Below are 13,092 nucleotides of genomic sequence, written 5' to 3'. Positions count from 1 at the left end.
ACCCAATTTTGAGGGGTGAACCACTTATCTCTTTGTGTCCATTTCATTTCAATATGTATCCCAAGCCCACCAAGGGTTTAAGATCTTCGTTTGTTAAGCTTATAATTTGTGAGTGTCCACCCAGATTTGTTTGGGTTTGACTTGCAAATTTTGAGCATTAACAATAATAACATTGATTAAAGTAGCAATATTGGTCATTTGATTTTGTTGGGGATTTTGTGGAGTCCCCCAGCCCCAGGTTAGAGTCGCAGGTCAAAATGGGTTGTGTTTGCGTATGACTCCTAATAGAAAAAAAAATGTGAATAAAAGAACCCACTAAATTGAATTTGATCCATGAATCTAAGAAATAGTGAGAATTATGGATCTTTCTCAATTCGAAAATCCAAAATAGGTTTTGAAAGAAAGGCTGCAAAATAATGTGCGCTTGCCTCAAAAACTTTGTCCCTGTAGCCATCATTTTATTGGATAAATGTCTTTGAATCGGAAGAGAGATTTCAAGAAATGGCTGATCTATTCGCTCTACAAATAATCAAGTTGGATCTGGTGTATCATAAGGATTTGCCTTTTTTATTGGATTGGATAAAAAAACAATTCTTGAATGAGGTATTCAACTCCAGGGATGAATCAAAAAATAAATCACTACAGTCGTAATAGCAAAAGTTCTTTCTTTTATCAACACTTGAAAAGGGCTTAATCATTTCATTTTACACTGACTCCATTACTGCATCCATTAATATAAGGAACCACTAATACCTTTACATTTCTATTTGAAACATAATGGTAATATACAAGAAACTTGTAACTCAAGTTATTAAAAGCGTTTATCTACATTCGATTTCTCGTCCTCAATATATCTTGTATAAACTACAAAAAAATAAAATAATAATAATACTATTCTATTGTGAAATAGTAACATATCATATTACTTGCATATAAGGAAAAAGGAACATCATAACATAGTTATCAATAAACTGGCAAAGTTGAGTTGCATATTTGATTTGGAATATACTGTTATTGATTCCCCTAATGCGTTGTCATGTGAAAACAAACTTACACATCAATGTATTATTGAGCTGAGACTATACATGACAGTCAAGCCATTTCATGTAAATATCACTCATTTGTAGTCTCTAATAACAATTTGCGTAAGAAAAGGACACCTTAGCTATTGCAATCTTGATCAAAGGGCATCGATCCTTAAAATTGGACAAGGTCATTGATAGGTCAGGTTCTTGACCTTATCCCGCACAACAGAGATCAGACCATACTTAATTAAATTACTAATCAGACAATAATCCCTTCATTAACAAAATATTAATCATATGATAATCCTTTCGCTTTCAGTTAATCCTTACCATAAACATTTCTGTTCAGCACTCCCCAGGGACGTAATATATACCCCCCTATATAACAAAAAGTTGGAAATACAACAAAAATGCAGACATTGCCAAACCATCATTTGACCCTTTACTTTTGCTTCCTTAAGGTGGGGATGGGGAACCCTACAGAAGGTCAAAGAACATTTACATTTGTTTCAGGTGGCCTTCCGGGTGTGCATGTAAGTCCTTCTCCTAGTACAAACGCTTCCGACAGCCAACTGCACCGCAATGGCAGTCTAACTGCTTAATTTTTCCATCAAGACCGACCACGCTATCAAGTTCATAACCATAGTCATATGAAAGTTCCTGCACACGCAAACATTGAATCAACTTGTTATTCAACTATTCAAGAGCCAAGCAATGTTGGATACCTGAGTTAAAGGGGAAGAAGAATTTTTACCTGCAATGGAGGTATATTATCCGCAGCGAATAACACAATTCTAGCGAGTCTAACATCATGATGAGAGCTCAAAACACATTGTACGAAGAGGTTAGGCTCACAACTATGATTGATATATCTAGTAACGTTACCATGAGAAGCGGCATCTATGCAAAACTCAGGCTCACTTTCTGAAAGCTTGCTGAATCCTGACCCTGCATCACTATTTGGAATAGTCACATCGCACATTCGCTTCTGCAATGTGTATAGATACTTTAGAGGAATGTATAGATCAACACATCAAAAATCCAAAAATTGTAAGAGCATTGCGAGTTCAATTCTTCCATATCAAACAGCTGGAATTGTACCTCTCTTGACCCAATCCCATGCATTGTATGCCAGCAATCAATTTCAAATATATATTCGTTCCCCAAGAGACTGTCAACTTCATCAGTCTTCCTAAGAACTCCAATGTATTCACATACTGGTGCACCAGAAGGAATAAAGTCCCACGACCTAACACCCCAGCCTTTGTAATCCGTACGAAATACCTGTCCAATAAAATTACAGAATTAAATTTTGTAAAGTACTGCGTATTATAAAAGAAGCATTGGCAGTTGTAGCATTCAGACCTCAAGTCGATGCTTCATTCCCCGCTGAGATGTACGGTTAACACAACCAGGTCCACAGCCGCAATTTGGACCACACTCAAACACAACAGCCTTTGCCTCAATTAATCTAACAGATAGAGAGAAACAGAGAGTTTCGCCAACACAACCTTTATACAAAAAAAAAAAAAAAAAAAAAAAAAGACTGGTGGATCTCAACCAAGATAGTCTTACAACAGCACTAATGCCATATTACAAACCTTACCTTCCACCATCTTTACTAACGTAAGGAAAATCACCGCCATTCAGTTGAGCGCAAGAGCAAGTCAGTGGATTAGTACAGTTTCCTTTGCAACTGCACCCAGGAGCGTTCGGTGGAATGTTCACATCTTTTTCAACTATAATAGAGTTAATATATTTAAGGCCTGCAAGATTGATCATTTTACCGTGTCATAAGTAGTGGCACGGATAATGCCCTACTGAACAGTACAAAAGATCTGCTAAAAGTTGAGAAGTGTAGCTGACCTTCAGGCTCTACAGGAGGTTTATCAATGACGTTGGTAGCTGGAATGCAAATATTTTCTTGACCGTAACAAATGTCCTTGCACACCAACCTAAAAGTAACACGGTTCCTTGGGTTTACAATCAAAGGAACACAACTGGGTTAAAACAGAACATTGAGGAAACAGCTTACTGATTTCATACCCAGGTAATTCAGCGTGAACTTTAGACCCTCGCGCACGAACAAAATTTACCTGAAAAACTAGTCACTTAAGCATCTCTAAACACCTTCAGATGATTTAACTTGTAATCAAACTTATGAAAAGCCAATAGTATGGCCCCAAGCCTTGAGAGAATTATATATGAAAAACTCAACAAAATTTTCCCACAGTTTGTTCCCTCGTCACTAAATTGTATTTAGATATTGAAAAGAAATGAAAACCTGTTTACTACGCAAACTATCTTGCCCGGGAAGTCGCTTTAAACGATACTTAAACACGGTAAATCCAGCAACACCCTTTTCTGCCCAATGATTGTTAACCTGCCAGAGAAAGAGAATAAGGAAAATATATTTTGGTTCAACTAGATGTGTTTCTATTTCCACTTTTAACTTCAACTAGATGTGTTTCTATTTCCACTTTTAACTATGTGTTATTTTATGCACATATATACTATTAACCATAAGCAAAAGAAAAATACACATGAAAATGGCCAACCTTGTATAGGCCATCATACGTATAAACTTTACTAGTATAACTATTGACGCAGTCATGTCCACGGACAACTCTAACAGGAATGCCCTGGTCCATATTATTCTGCAAGAAAATAAAACACAAACAATAAGTAAACAACATGTAGGAGAATGTCACACATTCAAGGAGTCGGTATGTGAAATAAATCATTCCTTGGATCCATGGCATCATATGCCGTCAGACAATTTTGTAAACTTCAACAAAAACTGTGCGTATTGCATGAACCTTAAGAGCCAAATTATCAACAGATGCAGCACAAATATCAGTTTCAAGATGACGCACCTTAAGAGCCAAATTACCCCGTTTCATAACTTGATCTGCGATTTGTTGTTTATTACCAAGCAAATCATTTCCACCTTGACCAGTATAAACAATCTCTTCTGCGTTATCAACATCATCTTCATATTGGCCAGAAACCACAATTGTTAAGGCAAATGGAAGCTTATAGCCTCTGAATTTCTCCTGCAATATCCAAAAGGCTAATAAGATCACAACCTTTGGTTCAAATACCCCAGTGGCTAATGTGTGAATTTCTCTGGCGAACGGTAAGGAATAGCATTTGATTCAAAACAACTGTCTTCACATAGTTAACTAGAGCTCAAACTCAAGTATTAAAAACTAACAAGAACAACAATTTAAGAGAAAGAAACAATAATCAGAACTTAAAGAGTACTCCACACCGTCGCACCCTATGGGAGTTGTTTGCTTGTGAACGCTTTTATTTAGGGAACCGAATTTATCCATTAGTTTCCTCTGTTAACTGTGTATAATTGATTCAATCTTTCAATGAAAGTAGACTTACTACCTTGCCTTTAGATTCTCCCACAAAATCAATTCCATTTAACCAGTGTGAATGGAACCCTAAAGCCACCATTTCAGCCCGGGAGTAAAATTGATGCCCAACAGCAATACCTGCATCATTTATATTTACACTGAGCAAAGTATCTTTTGAAAAATGGTCCTCCTAATGATCAAGCATAAGATACAAGCCAACGTTCTTTCAGTGTACCCAGCTAAAACCAGATAACACTAAAAAGGTTAACATGTGATTCAGCTAGCAAAGCAATAACAACTAACCCGGAAGATGACCAATTTGCTTTACAGGGAATAAAATTTGATTCTCCTTCAGCATCTGTAATGAATAAAAAATGACAAACACAAAAAAAAGCACAAAAAAACGTCACAGTTAGCATAAAAACAGAAGAGTTAAAAACTTAAAAGACGAGGTTAGTATACGTTTCTGAAAGGATATAACGCCTGGTTACTACAAAAAAATATACTAGTTCAACTATATCACTAAGTTTACTAGCCCACAAAATCAAAATGCAGAAAACCAGACATTATGATAATTCTGATGCTTATGAGGATTTACGGAACGAAGAAAAACGGATGTAGCTGTTCGCATGAATGCCAGAAGAAAAAAGTTTCCTTCCAATTGTAAAACTAAATATGAAAAGGAATTCTTATTACTCTCTACAATAATGAATTACCTATGCTTTATCGCTAATGACAGAAAAAAGGTTTCCTTCCAATTGTTAAACTTCCTTGAAAATATTACGTGTATCAGATCTACATGGAGCACAGAACTTACCTCAGAAAGTGCCTTCAGATCAGGTCTCTTGGACTGCTTCTTAGGTTCATCATCATTCTGAACAGATTTTTAAATATGATAGTGTGATCAGTGGTGTCTAACTCAGGTACTATACTTACTAGATAATCATGTGCCGAATCCACATATAGGACCTAAATTAACTCATAAGGTACCTTCTTATCAGTTTTCTTGGAAGGACTCATCGAAGGCCCTTTGGGAGGTCTTTTGGAAGGACTCTTGATAGGACTCCCATTCTGCAAATGATTGTCAAACTAAAGTAAATGATAATCACAAATGCCAAGATCTCTAACTATACCTTTTATTGCCTTTTTACAAAATGATAATGAAAATTTGAAAGGAACATTCTTCCTGCAGATAAGAAACATTGAAGCATCCAATAGACATGCATAAGTTGTTCCTTCACTCTGCAATGTAATATGGAAAAAAAAAAAAAAAAAAAAAAAACTAACCTCAGGCTTACAACATCTTTTCTCCTCTTCCTGCAGAAAAGCAACAAACTTTGTAAGTTAAGAATCTTACTTGTGGAAGTACTTGAAGCGAACTTGCATTTGTCAATTTTCGAAAAATAACCCAAATCACTCATAAAAAGTAGATTTTCAATGAGTCCACCTTTTAAATTGCATATAATCATCAAGTCAAAATCCATTACAATACAACATCAACATTTTAGAGGCCCTTTAAACAGGGCACCCCCCTAAAACAGAGCTCAAAAGATATCTTCTTGAACTTAATCCATATAGTATCAAACTTCGAAAAAGTTGTTTAACAGTAAATAGGAAATGCGGATTAGGCCAATTAAGGCCGTGTGCCGGCCCCCTTGTACCCAAGTTCGAATCCCATTCCAGTGAATCGACTAGTTCAGAATATCATCGTTAAAAAACTAAATAAGGCTCAATAATCAAATGACATTGAACACATATTATGAAGTTCATACCTGAACGTGGTGAAGGTAATGCAAATTGAAAGCTCGGAGTGTCTCCCTCACGCGAGCAGTGTAGCTCACACCGTTCGCATCAGTCAAAGGCAAATCAGCAGCTGTATACCAACTCCAATCCACACAATCCTTGCTCTCGCCGCTCTCCAGTGTCAGTTTGCTCTCGCTGCTCTCCATTGTCACTTCTCCCTTGCTCGGTTCAACTTCAGGCTTAGAACTCTGCACCGGCGGTTTAGGGGGTTTGGCAACCTTGGTCTTCTTGGTCCTGACGACGTCGTCCTTGGTCTCATCAGCCATCCGCTTCGTACTCCCGTAGAAAGGCCGTTTCTCCGCCGGAACATTCTGCAGCCGGGGGCTAACCCTGCGATGAGCGGCAGAATCGTTCAGTTCACCCATCGATTTGCTATTTCCACCCCCTAAACCTGCAGCAAAAATACAGAAAATAGTGATTAAAAATTAGGAATCAAGATTTCGGGACGAAAGGAGAGTGAGCTCGACGGCGAGAATCGCACCGATCGGACGACGGAGGGATTTGGAGCGGAGCGATAAACTCGGGGAAGACAGAGGGAAGGAGAATACTCGGGGCTCGAGACGTCGCTAGGGTTTTGAAAAGAAAGACGTTGTGGGAGTGCACAGACCGATAGTGGGAAGTTTAAAAAACGATACAGGCGGGAAACTGAAAGGTTAACAGTCATTAGAGATGTAGTTCTGCAATTAGTAGGAAACGACCTGTCGTCTTACTTGTATGCTTTACCAAGATTGCTACAGTTTATGTTTGTTTGGTGATGATTACGGGCTCGTTTGATAGCATTTGATTTTTTTGTATCTGCTTCAAACGGTTGGGAGAGAGTTTAAAAAGTTGACATGCAGTGGATTGATAATAAATATTCTAATCAACACTAATGAAATATTATTTTTGAAACTGACACTAATGAAATTTATTAAGCCACTATCAACACTATCAATACCAGTACCACTATTGCAAATGCCACAATCACAACTGCCGAGTACCCACGAGAAATTTTTTTGTATGTCGAGCATCAAATGTTATAATACAATTAATTGAAAGCTTCAAAAAAATAATTTCCAACTAATTGCATTCTAACACTAAGTGTACCTTTTCAATATCCACTATCACCACCTTATTAGTGGTGGTGTCCAAATTAAATAGGTGTCATGGGTCCATGTTTGCTAAATTTAACCCCAAAAGAAAATAACCCCCATAAGCATATTCTATTAAATTAATTGTTTTTACAATTCAATGTTTATCATTTAAACTTCAGAAGTTTGTGCTAATGACCATTTAATTATGAATTGTAGGCATTTAATTGTACTTTTGTGGAGGAAAATTTGAATTGAAGCTTACAAATAATTATCTTTCGTATCGACGAAGCATTTCGTGTACACGCATTCAGTTAGCAGTGCAGATTTGAGCTACATCACAAACAAGTTATTTATTACGTTCAACATATCGACACAATAAACCTATTTATTTCCGTTGCCACCAAAATTAGCATCCTTAATTAATGGTTTTCCGTATTCACTACTAAACCAGCTAGCATCAACTTTGATAGGGATTTATCTTTGATAGTCAAAGTCACCAAGTAGTCCGATTTTTTTTTTCAAATCTTCAGCGTTTAATTTCTTAAAGTTAATCTTCACTGTTTATATTTTGAACTACTCAATAGTCGCGGACTATAAAACGAAGATTACTTAGATAGAATAACAAAATGTGCAAACCAATCTTAATTACAATAATCCACTCTTTAATACTGCTTCTGTCCCCAATAGATTAGTGTGTGCTTAATTAAGCTATGCATACAGATTTGCAGATTGCAGATTAGTGTGTTCCTCTGTTCCACAAGACTCTCTGAGCAATCAAAATCTATGATTGCACCCGCATCCACATGTCTTTCATTAATCATTCTTTCTAGTTTATGCTATCTTTTTCTTAATCTTAAGATTTATTTAATCGCTTAATTAATTGTTTAATCCCTTGCTTCCGGCGGACAGTGATAAAATATGAACCCGCTAGGGTTTCGTGGGTTCTAGGGTTTAAGCCATGAGAGAGAAGTGTTGAAGATGGTTTTGTATATTTGCTTAATGAAACAATTACAAGATGAAACATATATATAGGGAAGAAAAAGAACATAAACCTAATTTTGCCTAACTTACCTAACTTGCTTGACTATGGTAACTTGCTTAACTTTGAACAAGAAAATTGACTAGCCTACCATTATTCCAACATGTTTATTTCATGCATTTTAATTGCTTAATACTCCCCCTCAAGGTGGAATGTGAATGTCAATCACACCCATCTTGCCAAGTAATGAGTGAAACATCCCTTGTCCAAGTGGCTTGGTAAATATATCAGCCAACTGTGCTCCAGTACGAACGTAGGCTGTCGTGATAACCCCTGATTGAATACGTTCACGAACAACATGACAATCGATTTCTATGTGTTTGGTACGCTCGTGGAACACAGGATTGGCTGCTATATGAAGAGCCGCTTGATTGTCACAATGCAGTTTTGCTGGCACATGATGATCAACTCGTAAGTCAGCTAACAAGTATTTCATCCATGTGAGCTCACACGTCGCAGAGGCCATGGCACGATACTCTGCTTCTGCTGAAGATCGAGAAACGGTGGTTTGTTTCTTAGTCTTCCAAGATACCAATGCTCCTCCAAGGAATATGCAATAACCCGTGACAGATCTCCTTGTAATTGAACATCGAGCCCAATCGGCATCACAATATCCAGCCAAGATTAGGTCCCCCTTTGAAGGAAATAGAAGTCCTTGTCCAGGTGCCCCTTTCAAGTATCGCAAGAGACGATGGACTGCATCTAAATGTGGTTTTCTTGGTTGTTGCATGTATTGGCTGAGTACATGAACTGCATATGAAATTTCCGGTCTAGTGATAGTAAGGTAAATAAGTTTACCAACAAGTCTCCTATACTTCGAGGCATCATGAAGAACTTGCCCTTCCGTTGGAGATAACTTCAAATTTTCTTCCATGGGAAATTTTGCAGGTTTGACACCCAGTAAGCCGGCTTCATCAAGAATGTCAAGCGTGTATTTCCGTTGTGAGATAGAAATACCTTGAGAGGACCTAGCCACCTCTACGCCGAGAAAGTATTTTAATGGTCCCAGATCCTTGATTCGAAACTGAGTGTGAAGAAACTGTTTGAGATCACGAATGGCCTCTTCATCATTGCCTGTGATGATCATGTCATCAACGTAGATTAGTATAGCTGTGAATGAGTGATCACGTACCTTGGTGAACAAGGAATAGTCGGCCTTGGATTGTTGATACCCAGCTTGGTGTATAGCAGTGGAAAATTTGTGAAACCAGCTTCGAGAGGCTTGTTTAAGCCCATAAAGTGACTTGTTGAGTCGGCATACATTGTGCTCCCCCTGACGACGAAGACCAGGAGGCAGTTGCATATAGACTTCTTCCTCAAGATCTCCATGGAGGAAGGCATTTTGAACATCCATTTGGTGAAGAGACCAATGACGAACAGAAGCGACGGCCAAAAGACATCGGACGGTAATAAGTTTGGCAACTGGGGCGAAAGTCTCTTTGTAATCGATACCTTCACGTTGTGTAAAACCCTTGGCAACAAGGCGAGCTTTATAACGCTCGACAGACCCATCTGAATGATACTTGACTTTGTAAACCCATTTACAACCAATAGCTCGATGCCCGGGAGGGAGACGAGTGAGAGTCCAAGTCTGATTTTGTTCCAAGGCTAGGAGTTCAGCTTGCATGGCGGCTTGCCATGCAGGATCACTATTAGCTTGCTCAAAGGTAGTGGGTTCAACAATGTTGGAAATAGCACAAGCAAAAGAACGGTGTGAAGAAGAAAGATGAGCATAAGAAACATAGTGAGATAAAGGGTAACGTGTACCTGACATGGAAGAGGAGGTGGCACTGGGAGCAAGAGAGTGTACATGATATAAATGATAGCCCTGAAGTCGTACGGAGGGTTGTGGAGGACGGTTGGAGTGGCGAATGGCAAGGGGAAGAGGGGAGGGAGCAGGCTCGGTGATGAGAGGGTCCGAGGAAGGGTTGGTGGCATGGATAGGGGGTGTGACTTGTGGTGGGTCGTGCGGTGGGTCGTGTGGTGTGTCGTGGGATGGAAGGGGGATGGGAGTGGTGGTAGGGGCAGGTGAGTCGATGGTAGTATCAAGGGGAAGAGGGAGAACAACACTGTCAAGTTGGTGATCTGGGGGTTGAGAAAGAAAGGGAAAGGTGTCCTCATGAAAGATCACATCACGGGAGGTGGAGAATTTGTGGGTAGTGAGATCATAAACACGGTACCCCTTTTGACCAAGAGGATATCCAACAAATATGCATTTCCGAGCACGTTGATCAAACTTGTGTGTGGGAGTGAGATTTGTGGCATAGCATAAGCAACCAAACACACGCAAGTGATGAAAATCTGGAGGTGTACAATGTAAAAGCTCAAATGGGGTTTTGTGATGGAGGAGTGGTGTTGGTAAGCGATTGATTAAATAACATGCCGTTTGAACACTTTCCCCCCAAAAAATTAAAGGTAAATTGGCTTGAAAACGAAGTGCTCGCCCAACATTTAAAAGATGGCGATGTTTTCTTTCAACGACCCCATTTTGTTGGGGAGTAGAAGGACAAGAAGTGTGAAACACAATACCCTTGCTATCAAAAAAGGGACGTAAAGAAATGAATTCAGCCCCATTATCTGCCCTAATCGTCTTGATCATGCGATTGAATTGTGTTTGAACCCAAGCAATAAAAGAACGTAACAACCCTTGTGTTTCAGATTTTAAACGCATAAGATGGATCCAAGTAAATCGTGAATAATCATCAACAATAGTCAAAAAATATCTAGCCCCTGAATGAGAATTGACTCGATGAGGTCCCCAAATATCACAATGTATTAAATCAAAAGGTGCTTGAGATGAAATAAAGCTTGACGGAAAAGACAAACGAGTTTGTTTAGCAAGGGGACAAATGTCACACAAATGGCTAGAATCAAACATAATAGTTGGAACTTGCTTGGTCAAAAGTTGTAAGGGACCGGTGGAGGGATGTCCTAACCGTCGGTGCCAAAGGTTTGAATGATGGTTGACATTGTGAGCTAAATGAGGATTTTGTGTTGACGACAAGTAATAGAGCCCATTATATCGCTTGCCCAGGCCAATCGTCCTCCTCGTAGCCATGTCCTGTATCACACAAAAGGTAGGAAAGAAAATCACTATGCATTGTAGAGACTCAGTGAGTTTGCTAACGGATAACAAATAAACTTGAAAATTTGGAACATGTAACACATCATCAAGTTTAAGAAGAGGAGTTGCTTGGACGGAACCAACAGATTCTATAATGGCTTTTCCCCCATTCGGCATTTGTACATAATCACACATAGATTTCTTGTGAAGCAAGTGAGATGAAGGAGATATATGATCCGTTGCCCCACTATCAATGATCCAATATAGGTTTTTCTGTGGTAAGGCTCCTGACATTTTAGACAAAGGTGTAAGAGTACCTGTGGCGTTTGCAAAATGGTGAGGATTACCATCCAAGTTGTTTTTCTTGAGCATGGCCATGATTTGGTTGTACTCTTCAGGAGTGAACTTGGGGCTGTCACCGTTGGTTTTATGATGGTGCTGATCCATGACTGTGGCGACTTCACTGCCAGTCTTTATTTGATTAGCCGCAGGTTTCTTCTTGTTAGGAGGAATCATCTTTTTGCCATGGTATTTGTGCCCCGGTGGAAAGCCATTGAGATAGAAACACCGATCTACGGTATGATATTTTGATCACAATATGAGCATTTAATAGAGGAGTTACCTCGTTGTGCAGCAGATTCCCTATGGCTTGTCAAATGCATCGCATGCAAACTGTTGTTATGACGAGTGAGAGATACCTCCACTTGTTTCTCTTGTTGTAAAACAAGAGAGTATGCCTTCCGAGTGTCGGGAAGTGGCTGCATCAACAAGATTTGCCCACGTACTGCGGCATAGGATTCGTTTAATCCCATGAGAAACTGCATCACTCTTTCCTTTTCATCACGTTCATTGATCTTCTTCAAACCCCCACAAGTGCATGTTGAGGGCTCATGATAGGACGTCAATTCATCCCACAATGCCTTTAGTTTGGTGTAGTAGACTGAGATCGATTGTTGCTCCTGTCTGTGCTCAACAATTTCTCTCTTAATTTGGTAAACACGTGAATCGTTCCCTTGAGAGAAACGATCACGCAAGTCAGCCCACACATCTGCTGCTGAAGTGTAGTAGGAAACGCTGCTTGCAATGTCTTCATGTACAGAATTCAGGATCCATGCGAGAACCATGTCATTGCATCGTTGCCACAATGCAAATTGTTTATCTGTTTCAGCAGGTGCGTCAATGGTTCCATCGACCAAACCTAGCTTGTTCTTAGCACTTAGACTGATGCGCATAGCACGGCTCCATGTGTTGTAGTTGTCTCCTTGAAGGGTTTTGGAGACCAAGATGTTCCCAGGTTGATCAGAGGGGTGTAATAAAAACGGGTTCGAGAGATCAGTAGCCATTTCTAATGGTTTTGTGTTGGTTCCTGAATCACTCATGATGACGATGTTGTTGGTTGTGGTGCGGAAGCGTTGAAGATAGGTGGGGTATTCAGAGTCACCAGAAACGGTGCTCTGATACCATGATAAAATATGAACCCGCTAGGGTTTCGTGGGTTCTAGGGTTTAAGCCATGAGAGAGAAGTGTTGAAGATGGTTTTGTATATTTGCTTAATGAAACAATTACAAGATGAAACATATATATAGGGAAGAAAAAGAACATAAACCTAATTTTGCCTAACTTACCTAACTTGCTTGACTATGGTAACTTGCCTAACTTTGAACAAGAAAATTGACTAGCCTACCATTATTCCAACATGTTTATTTCATGCATTTTAATT

General features: G+C 39.2%; 1 protein-coding gene and 1 pseudogene across 4 annotated transcripts; both read right to left on the bottom strand.

Moving 5' to 3' along the window:
• Positions 1–1,272: 1,272 nt before the first annotated feature.
• LOC137738355 (histone-lysine N-methyltransferase, H3 lysine-9 specific SUVH4) lies at positions 1,273–6,838 on the bottom strand. Of its 4 annotated transcripts, none has more exons than XM_068477992.2 (17): positions 6,678–6,838; positions 6,166–6,587; positions 5,681–5,710; positions 5,384–5,464; positions 5,211–5,267; positions 4,697–4,751; positions 4,425–4,531; positions 3,902–4,081; positions 3,584–3,682; positions 3,310–3,408; positions 3,072–3,121; positions 2,892–2,980; positions 2,632–2,791; positions 2,391–2,496; positions 2,127–2,309; positions 1,780–2,013; positions 1,273–1,685 (listed from the first exon to the last, which is right to left on the bottom strand). In XM_068477992.2, exons 2-17 carry the CDS (start codon positions 6,559–6,561, stop codon positions 1,572–1,574), a joined length of 2,040 nt encoding a protein of 679 aa, XP_068334093.2. In that variant the 5' UTR covers positions 6,562–6,587; positions 6,678–6,838; the 3' UTR covers positions 1,273–1,571. The 4 variants fall into 4 exon arrangements, with proteins under 4 accessions (XP_068334093.2, XP_088539733.1, XP_088539734.1 ...); XM_088683607.1 differs by having other exon boundaries at positions 4,422–4,531; positions 5,384–5,482; positions 6,678–6,814; XM_088683608.1 differs by having other exon boundaries at positions 5,384–5,482; positions 6,678–6,814.
• A 4,155-nt stretch (positions 6,839–10,993) lies between these two features.
• LOC148691968 (uncharacterized) lies at positions 10,994–13,092 on the bottom strand (annotated as a pseudogene).

This window comes from Pyrus communis, chromosome 13, assembly GCF_041283825.1.
Source record: "Pyrus communis isolate YQ-2024b chromosome 13, ASM4128382v1, whole genome shotgun sequence".
In the NCBI taxonomy this organism is placed as follows: Eukaryota; Viridiplantae; Streptophyta; class Magnoliopsida; order Rosales; family Rosaceae; genus Pyrus; species Pyrus communis.
This window is presented reverse-complemented; position numbering and strand designations above follow the sequence as displayed.

Coding starts and splice junctions, on each gene's coding strand:
- LOC137738355 (XM_088683607.1), bottom strand. CDS start 6,561: ATGGGTGAACTGAACGATTCTGCCGCTCATCGCAGGGTTAGCCCCCGG. Junction 4,752..5,210: donor ATCTGAAGGCACTTTCTGAG/GTAAGTTCTGTG, acceptor TATTCATTACAG/ATGCTGAAGGAGAATCAAAT. Junction 2,310..2,390: donor GAATGAAGCATCGACTTGAG/GTCTGAATGCTA, acceptor TTTATTGGACAG/GTATTTCGTACGGATTACAA.